At 43.9% G+C, this 15,278-nt stretch overlaps 1 protein-coding gene across 1 annotated transcript; it reads left to right on the forward strand.

Moving 5' to 3' along the window:
* Window positions 1–3,658: 3,658 nt before the first annotated feature.
* On the forward strand, window positions 3,659–12,571 carry CHMP1B (charged multivesicular body protein 1B). Its single transcript, XM_021537735.2, has 8 exons — window positions 3,659–3,762; window positions 6,180–6,277; window positions 7,001–7,147; window positions 7,934–8,002; window positions 8,147–8,254; window positions 8,604–8,647; window positions 8,951–9,023; window positions 9,605–12,571. The coding sequence occupies exons 1-8, from the start codon at window positions 3,747–3,749 to the stop codon at window positions 9,647–9,649; spliced, it is 600 nt and encodes a 199-aa protein (XP_021393410.2). The 5' UTR covers window positions 3,659–3,746; the 3' UTR covers window positions 9,650–12,571.
* The last annotated feature ends 2,707 nt before the right edge of the window (window positions 12,572–15,278 follow it).

Here is a 15,278-nt window from a genome sequence, read left to right on the forward strand (position 1 = left end):
GGAGGTAGACTTGAAATTGCTGCTTTTGGAAGAGATTTGAGAATTGGTACCTCAGTGCAAAATGTCTGGGGCTCTCAAATGGATTGATCAAGAATTGAAATGAAAAATGCAGGAGGGAACTGTTCAGAAATCATGTCTGTGCAATGTGATTTCAGTCTAATGAGCAGTACTGGACACCCATGATTGTTTGAAGGTAAACCAATTTACTTACAATTTTTTTGGCTGGAAAAAGCCACCAACAGCACCTTCACCTTTCAAAACCTGGGGTACAGCAAATTCCTCATTTTAGAGGAAGAAAGTCTATACTAAGAGTTCAGAGATTAATTAACAGCTTTATTCCCTCCTAACCATTGGTGACTCAAATGGCAAAAACCAGGGACTCCAATGTCAAAGTTGTTCTTTTTCTCCTGAGTGAGAGAGGCTGGAGGGTCTGGGCACTGAGCTCCTGTGAGCAAATCCTCACTCTATGCCCAAAGCACAGCACAGGAGGGACCCTCCTACACTTCCACTTGTTATTATAATGAAAATATTTCTAAATTATTAAATTACATAGGTTTCACTGCAATCTGTGCCGACATCTTGGTGTGTTTCTACACCTGCACCCACAGTACGTGACATATTTAATTCAAGTTGCTGAAGATAATTGCTTGGTAATGTGTTTCTTTCAAATTTGGTGGTTTTTTTTAAAGAATGAAAATTCAGTCATGATTGCCTGGAAAAAACCCAAACCAATAAAATGTATTTCTTTTTTAACTCAGGTAGCTTTTTAAGGTATATCATCAGGATATTTCCTCAGCAGTCAAAAGGAAAGGGAGATTTCAGCTGGAATTTGTGAGCTAATGTCGTGAGCAACTCTGAGGAAGCTGCAGCCCAGTGTGTTTCCTCCTGTGACACCTGTGTGACACTGATTGATGCTTCTCCAGGTTTAATTGAGGTAGAATATTGCATGCTCCTGTTTCTGAGCAGGTTTTGCTGCTTTGTTCTCTAACACTGTTGTGAGTAATTAGGCCAGGTTCAGTTCTCTTTGACAGCCCTGAAATGAATCATTTTTTTTCAGAGTAGATGATCCCTCTAATACTTCATATCTAATATCACTGCCGCCTCCAAATTGTGTCCTAATGAGAGAGTTCCAGGAATATTAAAGAAAAAAGAGGTGGATAGTCAATGATCTAGTGTCTGCTTCTGACCCTAGAAAACCTTATTCATTTAAAGAACTATTACTCATGAGAATTACTGTGCAAGCTTCCAGGAGACTGAGCACAGGATGGTTGTCCAAGCAGGAATGGATTCTTTAACTACTAAATATGTTAAATCTCTCCTCCAGTCCTCCCAAGATGTGGTTTAAAACCATAGAAAATAACACTTCTGTGAACTGGTGATACTGAGAATTATCAGATGCAGAAAATATCATCTTTTCCCATCTCCTGGATGAAAAGGTCCTTCCTGCAGACCTCTCCTATTACACACATGGAGTTGGTCACTGCTGTGGTGTCACCAGTTTGGTTTCACAGCTTTCACAGTAAGGACTCAGTGATCTTTAGCACTATAAATTCAGACTCCTGAGACACCAGCAAGAGTAATTAGTTACTGGCTTTGCTCAAGTGTCTTCTGCCACACTCTTTGCAGTTCATTTGCCACAAGCACTCCTGCGTTATTACTGTATCCACAAATCCTACAGGCATTTCACCTGGGAAGAACTGCCAGCTCAGATGCATCACTCCTCTGGCAAGTTTTGTCTGAGATGCTTCAGCAGAAAATATCATTAAATATAGATCCTGGTGGGTGGGAGGCTGGACATGGCCCAGCCCACAGCCCCCAAGTCCCGGGCTCATCCCAGTATGGGCAGCAGGAAGGGAGGATTCTGCCCTGCTGAGCTGCCTTCACCCCAGGATCCAGAAGGACGTGGAGCTGCTGGAGCCAGTCCAGAGGAGGCCACAAATTATTAGAAGGGATGGGGCAGCTCTGCTCTGGAGAAAAGCTGGGAGAGCTGAGGGGTGTCCACTGTGGAGAGGCTTTGGGGTGACTTAATTGTGGCTTTCCAGTACCTGAAGGAGCTGAAGAAAGACTAAGAGACTATTTATTTATTACACGGCCCTGGAGAGATGGTATAACTGGGAGATGGATTCAAACTGAAGGAGAGGTGTCCAAAGGAGGGGATATGAAGATGGTGAAGTGCCTTGAGGAGCAGCTGGGGGCACTTGCTTTGCTCAGCTGGAAGAGACTGAGGGGACACGCAGCGAAGTTACAACTCTGTAGTGAGGGAAAGCAGAGGGGCAGGCGCTGCTCTCTGTGGTGACAGGGACAGGAGACAGGGAACGGCTGGAGCTGTGCCAGGGTCAGGCTGGAGATCAGAAAAGGTTTTTTTCCCCAGAGGGTGTCGGGCATTGCCCAGGCTCCCAGGGCATGGCCCCAAGGCTGCCAGAGCTCCAGGAGTGTTGGGACAACGCTCCTAGGGACGCACAGGGTCGCATTGTTGGGGTGTCTGTGCAGGGCCAGGAGCTGGACTGATGATCTTTGTGGATCCCTTCCAAATCAGGATATCCTGTGATTTAGATTGACTATGTGAAAAACGCCAATCACTTGGTTTTTAAAATTTGAAAAGTTTAATAATAATAAAATGGTCATAAAAATAGTAATACAATTAGAGTAATAAAGTTTGGAGTTAGGAAAATTACAAGACAATAAAAAGCAAAGAATTACGGACGTCTGGATGCTCTTGTACACTAAGTCACGAAAAGTATACCTTGTGAACAAAGGTCTTAAAAGCAATAGCCTGTTGCATATTCACATATCCTTCATGGTAATGCATACATTCTATTCAAAACAAGAAACTCTGTCTGTTGTATGTAACTGCCTCCTTTAATCCCCAAGGTGTCTTTGAGTCTGAGCAAGGCCTGAAGAAATTAGCTTCTTCTGATAAGAAAACCATAAATTCCTTTTCTCTGGAAGATTTAGGTGTTCCTCGAAGCGAGTATCTCATTCCTTAAAAAAAAAAAAAACTTCCCCCACATACATAGTCTCTATTTTAACATTATGTTGGAACTTAAAACTATATTTAACACACTACTTAAGAGAATTAATGTTGCAGTGCGCTCGGGCTGTGCTTTTCCCTGTTTCCAGGGTCTCCTGTGACTGATCAGAGTGTCCCCTCCTTCCTGCTCTAAGGGGGCTGGGGAGAGCCAGACAAGCCCTCCCTGTCCAGAACCTTTGCTGTTCACTCTCTTTTCCCCCCGGATCTCATGGAATAAAGAAGTTGGACAACCACATCGGGGTGAGAGCCTCTTTTGAATCTTCGCCCATCTCCTGGTGTTCCTCCCCTCAAGGCCTCGCATCTCTGGGCTAGCCTGATAATTTAGGCGCTGAGAGAGGTAGAGCGTAAAATTAATGCAGCATAACTTTCTAACATTACACATATACTCATTGTAACATTTGCGAAAAGCCAATCATAAAATACGCATTTTTCACAACTATTAGGAGGAAATTCCTCTCTGTGAGGGCGGTGAGGCCCTGGCACAGATTTCGCATCCCCGGAAACGTCCAAAGCCAGGCTGGCCGGGATCTCCATCACCCAGCCTGCGGATGCGCCCCTGCCCTCAGCGGGGAGGCCGGGATGCGGCTGCCGGTGCCTCCCAGCCCGGAGCCGCAGGCGCGGCCCCGCCCCGGCTCGTCACGGGGCCGGAACCCGGAGCCGCCGGAGCCGCCGCCGCGGGCCCAGCGCTGCCCCAGCCCGGTCCGGAGCCGCCAGCATGTCCAACATGGAGAGTATCCTCGGGCGGGGCGGCGGGCGGGCCGGGCCGCGGGCGGCGGCGGCGGCGAGCGAGGCCTCCCCGCCGGGAGGAGCCCCCGAGGAGGGGAACTCACTCCCTTCATGGCCGGGCCCGAGGAGGCGAACCCCCCTCACGGCGGGGCCCGAGGAGCCGAACTCCCCTCACGGCCGGGCCCGAGGAGGGGAACCCCCCTCATGGCCGGACCCGAGGAAGCGAATCCCCCTCACGGCCGGGCCCGAGGAGGGGAACCCCCCTCACGGCCGGGCCCGAGGAGGGGAACCCCCCTCACGGCCGGGCCCGAGGAGCCGAACCCCCCTCATGGCCGGGCCCGAGGAGGGGAACCCCCCTCACGGCGGGGCCCGGGGGAGGGGAACCCCCCTCACGGCCGGGCCCGAGGAGGGGAACTCCCTTCATGGCCGGGCCCGAGGAAGCGAACCCCCCTCACGGCCGGGCCCGAGGGGCAGCAGCGGGAGGGCTGGCTGTGACACGGGCAGGGGCTGAGAGCTCTCAAGCTCGTCATTCGCTTCTAAAGACGAGAAAAGCGAGAAGGGATCTGATATTTCACACAGTATCTCCAGGGGGTGTCAGAGGATGGTGCCAGGCAGTGTTCGGTGCTGCCCAGCACCAGGGTGAGCAGTGGGCATAAACTAAAAACCAAGAGTTCATCTCGGCACGAGGAAGAACTTCTTTCCGTGGAGGGGTCAGAGCACTGGAACAGCTGCCATGGGAGTGTGGAGTCTTTGTTTGGGGAAATCCCAAACCCACCTGGACACGTTCCTGTGTCACCTGCTCCAGGTGACCCTGCCAGGGCCGGGGGGATGGAGTGGGTGATCTCCAGAGGTCCCTCATAACCTCAGTTATTCCATGATTCTGTGGTCTCACCCCGCTGGAGGGACAAGGAAGTGAGTGGGAAGTTCGCTGTCTCTTCCCAAGGTGTGCTGAGGCAGTCTGGGCTAGGAGTGAGGAGGAGGAGGCAGGGCTGTGGTGGATGGCGAGACAGCCCAGTTCCTGAGGCAGAAACCACAATTTATACTAAAAATAGTATACATGGGACAGCAGGGACAGCATACATGTGTGTAAACTGGAGTGATGTCAGCGGGGCTGTGCCCCAAACAGCCACCACGTCAGCTGTGCTTCCTGCTTATGGAAAGAATTTACACTCAGAGCTCTGTGTGGGCTGACTGAAACTTTTCTTGCTGTATAAAACCATCTTCACACACAGGGACAGAAAACTCTTACAGAGCCCAGAGGTCTCAGCGTGGATTCCAGTGGTCTCAGTGTGCTTGGAATGTGCAGGCATTGCTGGCTGTCCTGGAAGGGACGGACAGGATTGCTGGAGCAGCTGACTGTGAGTCACAAACTGAGGTGGAAGTTGGGTTCCACTGGGTTTGTGGCGTGTTGAGAAAGACACTTGAAGGGAGGAACAGGAATAGGTGAGCTGGTTAAATGTCAGGTAAATTCCTTAGCTGAGTAACTGAGGAAGTTATTTCAAAATAAACTGCTCTGGTTCTGGTACCTACATTAATAGATATCCTGAATGCAAAGTCATGTTGGTACCTGTTTGTAGCCTGTTTGTGATGTTTATAGGATAACAAAAGACATTCCTCATGTTTCCAGGTTGCTGTCAGAGTAAGAGGAATGGCTGGACTTTAAAACAGAAATCAGCTCTGGAATAATTTATGTGCTTGAAATATTGAAGAAATCTTAAGTACTTGTAATGTTTAGCTTTGTGCTTCCACTTAATTGTTAATCATCTTAATACCTGCTACAGCTTCCTCTTGGGATATCACAGGTGGCAGGAAATAAACCTACAAGGCTTTTTACTTACATGTTGTTTGAGAAAGACTGATATTATTTGGAAGCTTTCATCAACAATATTTTAAGAGAATGGTTTTGATTGTTATTTTTACAGCGCCCACTCTATTCTCTGTCAGTAATAATTTAGTGCAGTCATTCCAAATCACTCTGAAGGCTTGTCTTACTGTTTTCTTGGAGCTTTCTGTTTAAGCAGTTGAACTTTTGTTTTTAAAATTTCTCTTCCTGACTGAAGTACTCTCTGCCCAAAAGTCAGATGACAGAGCTGCTGGGGATCCTGGGATCATTCACATGATCCAGGGCTGGGAAGGAGCTGGATGAACAATTTAAATCCATGATCTTACTGGGTTGTAGCTGGCTGAGCCAGTTTGCTGTTACACAGTTCATTTGTTGTGTTCTTCAGTGACTTTGGGGTTTTTTTGGATTGGGGGGGTTCCAGGCAGGTCAGGAAACCACATCATTTCACTGGGAGTCACAGGCTTCAGGTGTGGGACTGAAAGTAACTGGCAGAGAACCACTCTCAGTTCCTCTTGGGGGGTGTTTGGTGGTTGGATTTATCACTCTGAAATAGGGTTGGTCCCTTAACTTGCACTGCAGAACACCTGTTTAATTTGAAGTTTGCTGCAAAGGAGCTCAACAGGAACTCCAAAAAATGCGACAAAGAAGAAAAGGCTGAGAAAGCTAAAATTAAGAAGGTAAGTCTGAACCAAATTTTTAGATCTGTTGGTTGCTTGTTAGGGCAGGAAGACATCTGGTGTTTTGTTATTTCCTTGGTGTGCATGCTGATAATAATGTGGTAAATGTTTGTGATTTAAAATATGTAACTATAAATGTTCCTGTGTTTATTAATAAAGGATAAATGAGGATAAATCGCTGTGCATCCTCGTGGATGGCTCGTGGCATTTGCTTCCTTAGAGGATTGTCTTGTATGTGCTTTGGTAGAGACTTTGTTCTCAGAGTTAAAACCACTTCATGTTTGTCAGCTTGTATTAAATGGGCTTGTGGAGAGGAACTTCAAAACAGCTTCTGAGTCCTTGAAGTAGTGAAGAGAGAGACTGAGTTGATTTGATGTGTTTTTGCCCATGAGATACAGCTGTACCACCTGTGCCTGTGTTTGTATAGTGAGACTGAAACTGTTTTCAGGAACAGAAATTGTGTTTCTGCAGCTCTGCAAAACTGCCTATTTGAAGTGCATTCTTTCCAATGCCTCCCTTGGAAAAAAGTTAGGTGTTCTCATCTTGGAAATATTTGGGATCTATTGTGGCAAGAGGGAGTGATTTATTTACTTCTTTAATAGAAAAATACATAGTGACTAATCAATGCTTCTTTCAAAGCCAAAACAGACTACACAGGAGTCCTGTGTACAAGAGCTGGGAAGGGTAAAAGGCTTTTCTTTTTGTCTCTCCCTCTTTGCCAAGGCCATCCAGAAGGGGAACATGGAGGTGGCGCGGATCCACGCGGAGAACGCCATCCGCCAGAAGAACCAGGCCATCAACTTCCTGCGCATGAGCGCCCGCGTGGACGCCGTGGCAGCCAGAGTCCAGACTGCTGTCACCATGGGCAAGGTGAGGCCCTCCCCATCCTGCAGGGGCAAGGAGGAGACCTCTCATCTTCTCTGCAGTGGCTTCATCCCGGCTGCAAGGAGCTGGGAACTTTCACTTTCGGTTTTAGGTGTAGCCAAGAGTAAATCGGCTGCTGGAGTTCCTCTGGCTGCTGCTCTTTGGATTATTGCACGAAGATACTGCTCCCCTTCAAAGTAAAGTCATGAGGTAGAAGTTGTGAGTCTAATAGACAGTTCTTTAAGATAAACTAATTTACTGGTCTTCACCTTCAAAGTTTCTTGTGACCTGTGGACCAAGTGTATCCCTTAACAGAGGCAGGTCTCAAATCTACAGAAATGAATGCCATAGAAAGCTCATTTTTAGTGACTTGTGCCTCAGAATGTGTATTTCAGTGGCTGAATTAATTTCTAGAGCTGGGAATTGTAGGAGTTATTTAAAATATGACATTCCAGATGGCAATAGGATGTTCCCTCCTATTTGGTACTGTCAATGCTTTGTGGACAGAGATAAGAGACCTGAGTAAGAAATGTCAGAATGCCAGAATAATTTGGGTGGGAAGGGACCTTAAAACCCATCCAGTGCCACCCTTTGCCTTGGGCAGGGACACCTTCCACTATCCCAAGTTGCACCAAGCCCCGTCCAGCCTGGCCTTGGGCACTTCCAGGGATCCAGGGGAAGCCACAGCTGCTCTGGGCACCCTGTGCCAGGGCGTCACCACCCTCACAGGGAAGAATTTGTTCCTAAATTTCTCTTTTTTACCTTGTAATGATTTCCTTCCCCTTGTTTCAGGTTACAAAGTCAATGGCGGGGGTGGTGAAGTCTATGGATGCCACCTTGAAGAGCATGAACTTGGAAAAGGTAAATAGACTTAAATTTCTTGGAGCTGACATCAAAAGCCAAAGGCACAAGTTTTAAAAAGGGAAATTCACTTGACAGTTTTCCAGTTGAGATGTATTTTTACTGTTATCTGAAGATAAGTGATTTGATTCGTATTTTTCATAGATATCTGCACTAATGGACAAATTTGAGCATCAGTTTGAGACACTGGATGTTCAGACACAACAGATGGAAGACACAATGAGCAACACTACAACATTAACAACGCCACAAGTAAGAATGATAAAATATATTTTAGCAAGGTGATCTTAAATTATGTGTCTAAACTGTTCAAGAACAGCACTTGAAACACTCAGGTGTATGTTTGGGGTTTTTTACAGGTAAGTTGAATTCTGTAGAAGCATTATTTACAAGGCAGAGTTCAATTAATGTAATTTTAACTGCTGAACACCTCTGCTCCTTACTTTTGAGTTCATACCTCATAGTGATTAAGCCCAAAACTATTCTGCTGAAGGCATTTACCTTTAAATCAGTTTTGCTAAAATAATTCCTGTCCTCAGAAAATCTAATAAGAGGTTTGTCAGAAACTCCAAATGCAACAATCCATTTTGTTTTCCTTTAGAACCAAGTGGACATGCTCCTGCAGGAAATGGCAGATGAAGCAGGGTAGGTGAAATTTCTATTCCTTTAGAATAAATCTTGGTTCCCACAACCCTTGCTGATTGTATCTAAGGTCAAATACCCTTGTTTTATAAGCTGTCTCTTGGAAGCAGAGAAAAAACTCAATTTTCTTTTTACCTCTGGACATACCTGACTTGTCCTGGTTGTGAGTCAAAATTACTCACCAGCATGGGTAACTCTGGGGTGTTCAGGATGTGCTGTCTCACTATTCCTCTGCTGTCAATTATTGTGCTTCCCCCTTGATCCACCTGTGCCTGACTTGGTGTTTGCTCTGTTTTCTCCTGTTAGCCTTGATCTGAACATGGAACTACCTCAAGGACAGACAGGTTCTGTTGGTACAAGCGTGGCCTCAGCAGAACAGGTAAATGTTGAATTTCAGTGAGGTTGATGTTTTCTGGAGAAATGGGATGTACGAATTAATGCTTCACTCAGTCAAAACAATATGCTAAATTGCTAAATTGTATTTCAGCTATTCCAAGGAAACTGTGTGGTTAAAAGTCTTGTTATCAAAGTAATTTTAACAATACACTTGATGAACGTTAAAGGGAAGGGACCTTAAAACTCATCCAGTGCCACCCCTGCCATGGGCAGGGACACCCTTCCCTATCCCAGGTTGCTCCAAGCCCCTTCCAGCCTGGCTTTGGACACTCCCAGGGATGGGGCAGCCACAGCTTCTCTGGGCACCCTGTGCCAGGGCCTCCCCACCCTCACAGGGAAGGATTTCAGCCCCCTTGTCCTATCAAATATTCCACATTCTCTGAAAAAATTCTTCCCCTGCTTAATTTTGTGTTCTGAAACTCTTTCCTCACAGCCACGCTTGAGGTCTTAAGCAAATCTTGTTAAGCCATGAGAGAATTTCTCATCATCTAAACACGAGATGGCAAAAGTTGCTTTTCCTGTTGCTGATGGTTGATTTTCCCTTTTTATTTTCCAACTGTGCAGGATGAGTTGTCACAGAGACTGGCCCGCCTACGTGATCAAGTCTAACTGAACAGAGCTGCAGTTCTTTGGACCTGCTTCCAAATTCCCTGTCTGGAACTAACCCTGCACTACACTCGAGGTGTAAAGCAGTCCAGCTTAGGTGTTTGAATACTTGTAATATAGGGTACTTCACTCTCAGCTTGCTTCTCTTTCTGAAATACATTAAGTGACCCAAAAATATCAGCTCTAATGTCCTTTTCTGTACATTTGGAAGTTGATCTATTTTTTGCAAGCTTTTTTCACAAATTCAAGTTGATGTTCTAAGTCAGCTACTAATGGTGGTACATTCTAGTTCCAAGCAAAGCAGAGTGTCAGATATATTTTAAATTATGAAGTGTTTTTTTTTTAAATTATGAGAACTGTTTCTGGTTGGAGAACTGATGGATCAGTTCAGACAATTGTAGATCATTTTCTCACAGAGCCAAACTCCTGGAACATGCAGGGATGGACAGCGTGGATCTCCTGGGAAATGCACTTGTTGAAACAAATAAGTGGACTTTGAGTTTTTTAGTCTTTAAAATTTAGGATAAATGTGCTGAAATTAACAGTTTAGTTAAAAAATGAGTTACCAAAAGCTGATTTCGTATAAATGGGGACTTGTATGGTGGCATCACTTCAGCACAGGAAGAATAAAGTGTATTTTTGGACTCTTTGCCAGATCTGTTGCTCTCTGCAAATAACATCCCATTGTTTTTAATATTCTGGTTGTATGGAGGAGCTAATATTAGCAATTCCTGTATATTTCTGCATAGTAAGAGAGTCTGGCTGCTCTCAGTAGCTTCAAACTCTTGTTGCAGTTGTAAAATAAGAAATGGTTGTAGAAATTTGTACCGAGTCCACTTGTGATGTGTTGTGATAAACAGTGATGTTCAAATTCTCTTCCTGATTTTTTTTGGCTCATTTTTATTTTTTGTCTTTGTAGGGGTGAGGGAAGGTGTGGAGCACCAGGCTTGGAATTGGTTCTTACATGCCTAGTGTTCAGGGCCACTTGGGTTTTCCAATGTTAGGGAGTTATTTAAGAAAAAAGTAAAAACTCAGTTTTTTATTGAAGCAGGATTTTTCAGTGAAAATGGGTAAAAACAATGAAACATTTCAGGGCAGTTTCAGATGTTATTTTGAATATGTTACCCAACTCACTCCAAGGGTTGAGCAGGATGTTATGTACTGAAGTAATCAAGGTTACTGCAAAAATAAGGAAAGTAAGATAGACAAAACAAGCTGAATTGTTGTGGGATTCTCTCGCACTGGCAGCTGAACTAAAACCATGAGTTTAAAACGGGATCTTTTCACTTGTTAGAAAGTGACATTTAAAATATATGTAAACACACTGAGTGTTCCTCCTGTAAACAGGAGAAGTTGGAAGGTGTTTAAAAACCACGTACTGACAGCTGTAGTTTTGGCTATGATTCCTTCCAATGATTAATAAAACATCCTAGAAAGGAACTTTTCCCTGCATTTTCTTCCCTGGCTGCTCTGAACATTGTAACCAAGGTCATGGTGTATCTATGCAACCCAGTTACCCAGCTGGGGTGACTGTGTGTGTGCCTTTGCCTTGCTGGACTTCCTTCAGCTTTTTAATATTCAGTTACTTCATATCATGGGAGTGCTGGAAGCTTCCTGCTGTGGAATCACTCCACGCCAGAGTTTACTCAGAGCTGTCCATGAACTGCTGAGGATTCAGTGTCTGAAAGCAGACAGCTCCAGCTACTGTGTCTGGCTTCTAGTGTTAAAAATGATGCTGCTGTTAGACTGGTTTGGGCCATTCTGGAATTAGTTGAGGGTCAGACAGCAGTTCTGAGCTCCCACATGGTTGATTTTCCCAGTCTGTTGCCTTGCTGTGAGCCTTGGAGGGATTTAAAAATAGACTGGGACTGAGGTTGCTGCAACAGAAAGGTTAAATAAGCTTCATTATTTTATTGATTGTTGTGGAGTTTTGATCTTATCCCAGGCTGGTGAACTCCAGAACCAGCGCAGATTTCCAGTGTTGTCCCTTGAAAGGAATTAACAAATACAAAGGTTTGACTGATATAATTAAGGTTATGTCTGTGGTGCAAAGAGGCTTAGGCAGAAATAGGTGTTTGAGACAGGGAATTTCTGCCCTGTTGACTCCACTCCAGGAGCTGCTGTGTATTTCAGCTGTGCCAGGGTTTGGGACTGGCAGCTCCTGTGCACAGAACTCCTGCCCTCTCCTGGGGAAATGCTTTCACTCCTGGCTGGGAGCTGCATCCAGAAAGGTTGACATTTTAAATACATACATTTTTCTCATGGCATTTGGAAATGCTTAAATCTAAAAGTTACTCTTAAAGCAATATTTGAGTTTCATTCTTCCTCCCTTCACGCTCCTCAAAACATTTCTCTTCCCTGAGCAGCCCTGGCTCCTCACTCCTACCTTGTTTTGTCTCTGTAAGTTGACTGTAAAGTTCATTTCATGTTAAATCACTTGTTTGTGTTTTTCTGGAACCTTATTGCCAGTAAAAATGTCAATATTTCTGCTGATGAGCAGGCACATCTAAAGTGAAACATTGCTTGAAATGTTGCTGGATGGTTTTGCTCAGCATTTTTATCCTCTATTTCTAAAATTCTTTGTGGTAGCTTTGTCTTCATGAGAATCCAAAACAAAGACATGCAAAGCTTCAGATGAAAGGAGAGGGAAGCAAAACAAAAACAAGAACTTTAATGTCATGATTGCAACGGGATAAAACTTACAAAGTTGCCTTTGTGGAGATCCTTGGAGCCAAAAAATAGTGAAATTTTGTTAAACATAATCAGCAGTTGTGTATAGACATAAATTCTGAAGCTGGTGCCATGTATAGAGAAGAGAATATTTTTTGTAGCTCTGGTTGAGTTCACTTTGAAAACTGCTTTACTTGTATGGGACAGTTTGTAAATGTAACTGCAGGTGGAAAATAAAATTGTACAGACAACTCATTCTGGGTGTGTGTCCAGGTTGTGTGGCTGCTACAGGTCTCTGTATATGGATGGACAAGCAGATGGGATGTCTTTCCTTTGGGAAGGCATCCAGAAAATTCAATCTTTGTGGGGAGAAAACAAGATGAAAATAAAGAGGGTACTACGGAGAGAGATTTGGGACAATCGAGGAGTAATTAATATTAAGTGTAACAAGATAAACTAATTTTATGGGGTGTTTAAATATGTTTAGTCTGATACTGAGAGACTCCCGTGCTTAAACATCTCTGAGGGTTTTCTGCCCTTACACACAGAACAAGGGACCACTGGAAAACTGGCAAGGAGGTGGTGCGGGTTGGAATTTGGGATTGGGTTTGGCTTTCAAATCTTCAATTTTAACATTTCTGTTCAGTCGTTCGAGAGCCAGCAGAGGGCACCTGAGGCTTTGCTTTGCTGGATCCCACAGAAATGACTGGCTGGGGTGGCTAAAGGAAAGCTGGTGGGCTCAGGGAGCAGTCTCCCGTGGAATTTTTGTTTGGGCAGTATCCACTCGCTGTGCCCGGGCTTTGATCCCAAAATCCAGCTCGGCAGCGCATCCCCGGGGCCGCCAGCTGAATGGAGTCAGTCTGCACTAAACTCTTAAAACTCTTTGCTGCCCTTGGGGGTAATTTAGGTCTCTCAGATCTGTTAGGAGTGAGGAGGGTAGTGAGTAACCTTGTGCTTAAAACTTGGGTTTAAATTTCATTTTTAGTTAAATCTTGGAGGTTTTTAGCTGTTGTTGTTCTACTCTTGACCAGTGATAATTCTTCTGGTTTATACATAAGGAAACACTCAGTATGCACTGATTGAAATGGATTTTAGTGGTAAAATTTAATTTTTTTTATCAGAGCTTTGATGAGCTTTGCTTTGATGACAGATTGACTTTAATTTCAGGATTCTCTCTGCAGTTCTGCCTTCACCTCTTGCTCAGGCTGCTTTGAGCTCACAACAGCACTTGGCTCCCAACTTTCTTGTTTCAAACAGTATTTTTCCAGCAGAACCCCGAGTAGGGTCAGTGGCCTTGCTTGTTTCGGAAGCAGCTCCCTTCATTACCATTCCGTGAGGGAAAGGCCCGAGTGAACAATCTGTAACTAATTTCACGTGCCACTGCAGCCGCTTTCACTGGGAGAAGATGCACGGAGAGAATCTCCCAGGCTCCTGCTTCCCTTTGCTGCTCTTTGTTAGGGAACTCAGCCTGGATCAGCTGCATGAAATGGTTCAAAAGGGAAAATCAAAGGGGCTGCAGGATCCAGGCTTTGGGAAAGCTTTGCAGGATCTTCCAATGGTGCCAGTCACCATACGGAGCTGCCAGATCCAGACTCAGCACAGAGGCTGCTCACAGCCCTTACCTAAATAAGGGGCATTTCAGAGAATAAAATATTCCATATTTCTAATCTAAATATGCATATTTAATAATACAAACAATCTAGAGAATTATATACATATGCTAATTATATAGAATAATAACCCAAAATATAAATAAACAAAAATATCAAAATAAATGAAATCTAAATGTCTAAAAAAATCTTTTACAGTCATGTCTGTTTGTATTACTTGGGATATTCTAAATTTATTAAACCTGAATGAAACAATCATTTTGTAAAAGTCTAAAGCAACGAACATGACATAATGTGTGTATCTGACAAGATAATAATCAGCTTAATTTAATTTCCCTGCTATCTGATTCATAATTCTTTATCACAATCAATTTCTGTCAAAATGAGCTGTCAGAGATAGGAAAGCATTTGAAAACTTCTTTAAAGACGCTCAGTATTTTTTATTAAACCTTTTATGACTCCTTTCTTTTTTCAAAGATTAGATAAACATAACCCTGGAGTCTTTACAGGAGATATTTCCCTTTATTCTTATCACAACCAGGGCTTTGTTTCTTGTGCTGCAAAATGGGTCATTACTGGAACCATTAAGCTGGATTTCTGTTGCTGGTGGTTTTTCAGTTCTAGGCTTCATCTGAAGCCCCAATATTTGCCTGGAAATCCATCGGAGAAGCCGGCGGGCCTGTTCAGAGTGTTGTAAATTAGTTCCAGTCTCCACGAGCCTGCTGTGACTAATTGATGTGACCTGGAAGTGGATAAAGTCCATAACAGTAAGATCAACTTTTCCTCTGGTAATTTGACAAATAGAGCCCTTTTTTAAAGTCCTGTGTAGGCTCCATTCCCCATTTGTTCTGTCGTGATGGGCATCGTTTCCGTGTTGGAGTGATAATGATTTTCCAGATTTCTACTGATTTGTAGAGCAGGTGCCTTTATTTAATAATGCCAGAAGAATGGAGAGATTCAACAGCACCAACCAAAAAAGGTAGCAGCTGTTTATCAAAGCCATTCCTTATCCAGTTACCTCTATGTAAGTATTTGACCACTGCTTAAAATCTACATATTGTCATGTAAAATTACAAAATTTTTTTGCAGAGTAGTTTTATGTGTAGACAGTAGAAGTAATAATGTATTAGTGGTAATTTTTACATTTAAAAATAGCACTGTTTTTTATTCAAATTTTTTAGAAATACAAATACTCACCAAACCCCAAGTTGTCTGATGTGTAGTGAGTTTAAAGCAGCAAATATAGAATATCCCAGGTTCCCTTCCAAATTTAATGCTTTTGCTGAATTTTTTTTTATCCTGTGGTTGGAGTAATAAATAAACCAGATATTCCCAAGCTCTTCATTAAGGTT

This window comes from Lonchura striata, chromosome 14 (assembly GCF_046129695.1).
Source record: "Lonchura striata isolate bLonStr1 chromosome 14, bLonStr1.mat, whole genome shotgun sequence".
Lineage (NCBI taxonomy): Eukaryota > Metazoa > Chordata > Aves > Passeriformes > Estrildidae > Lonchura > Lonchura striata.

Bases quoted from the DNA above. Each gene is read 5' to 3' on its own strand.
- CHMP1B (XM_021537735.2), top strand. The intron at 6,278-7,000 runs GTAAGTCTGAAC...CTCTTTGCCAAG, and splicing joins AGAAAGCTAAAATTAAGAAG to GCCATCCAGAAGGGGAACAT. The intron at 8,003-8,146 runs GTAAATAGACTT...TATTTTTCATAG, and splicing joins AGAGCATGAACTTGGAAAAG to ATATCTGCACTAATGGACAA.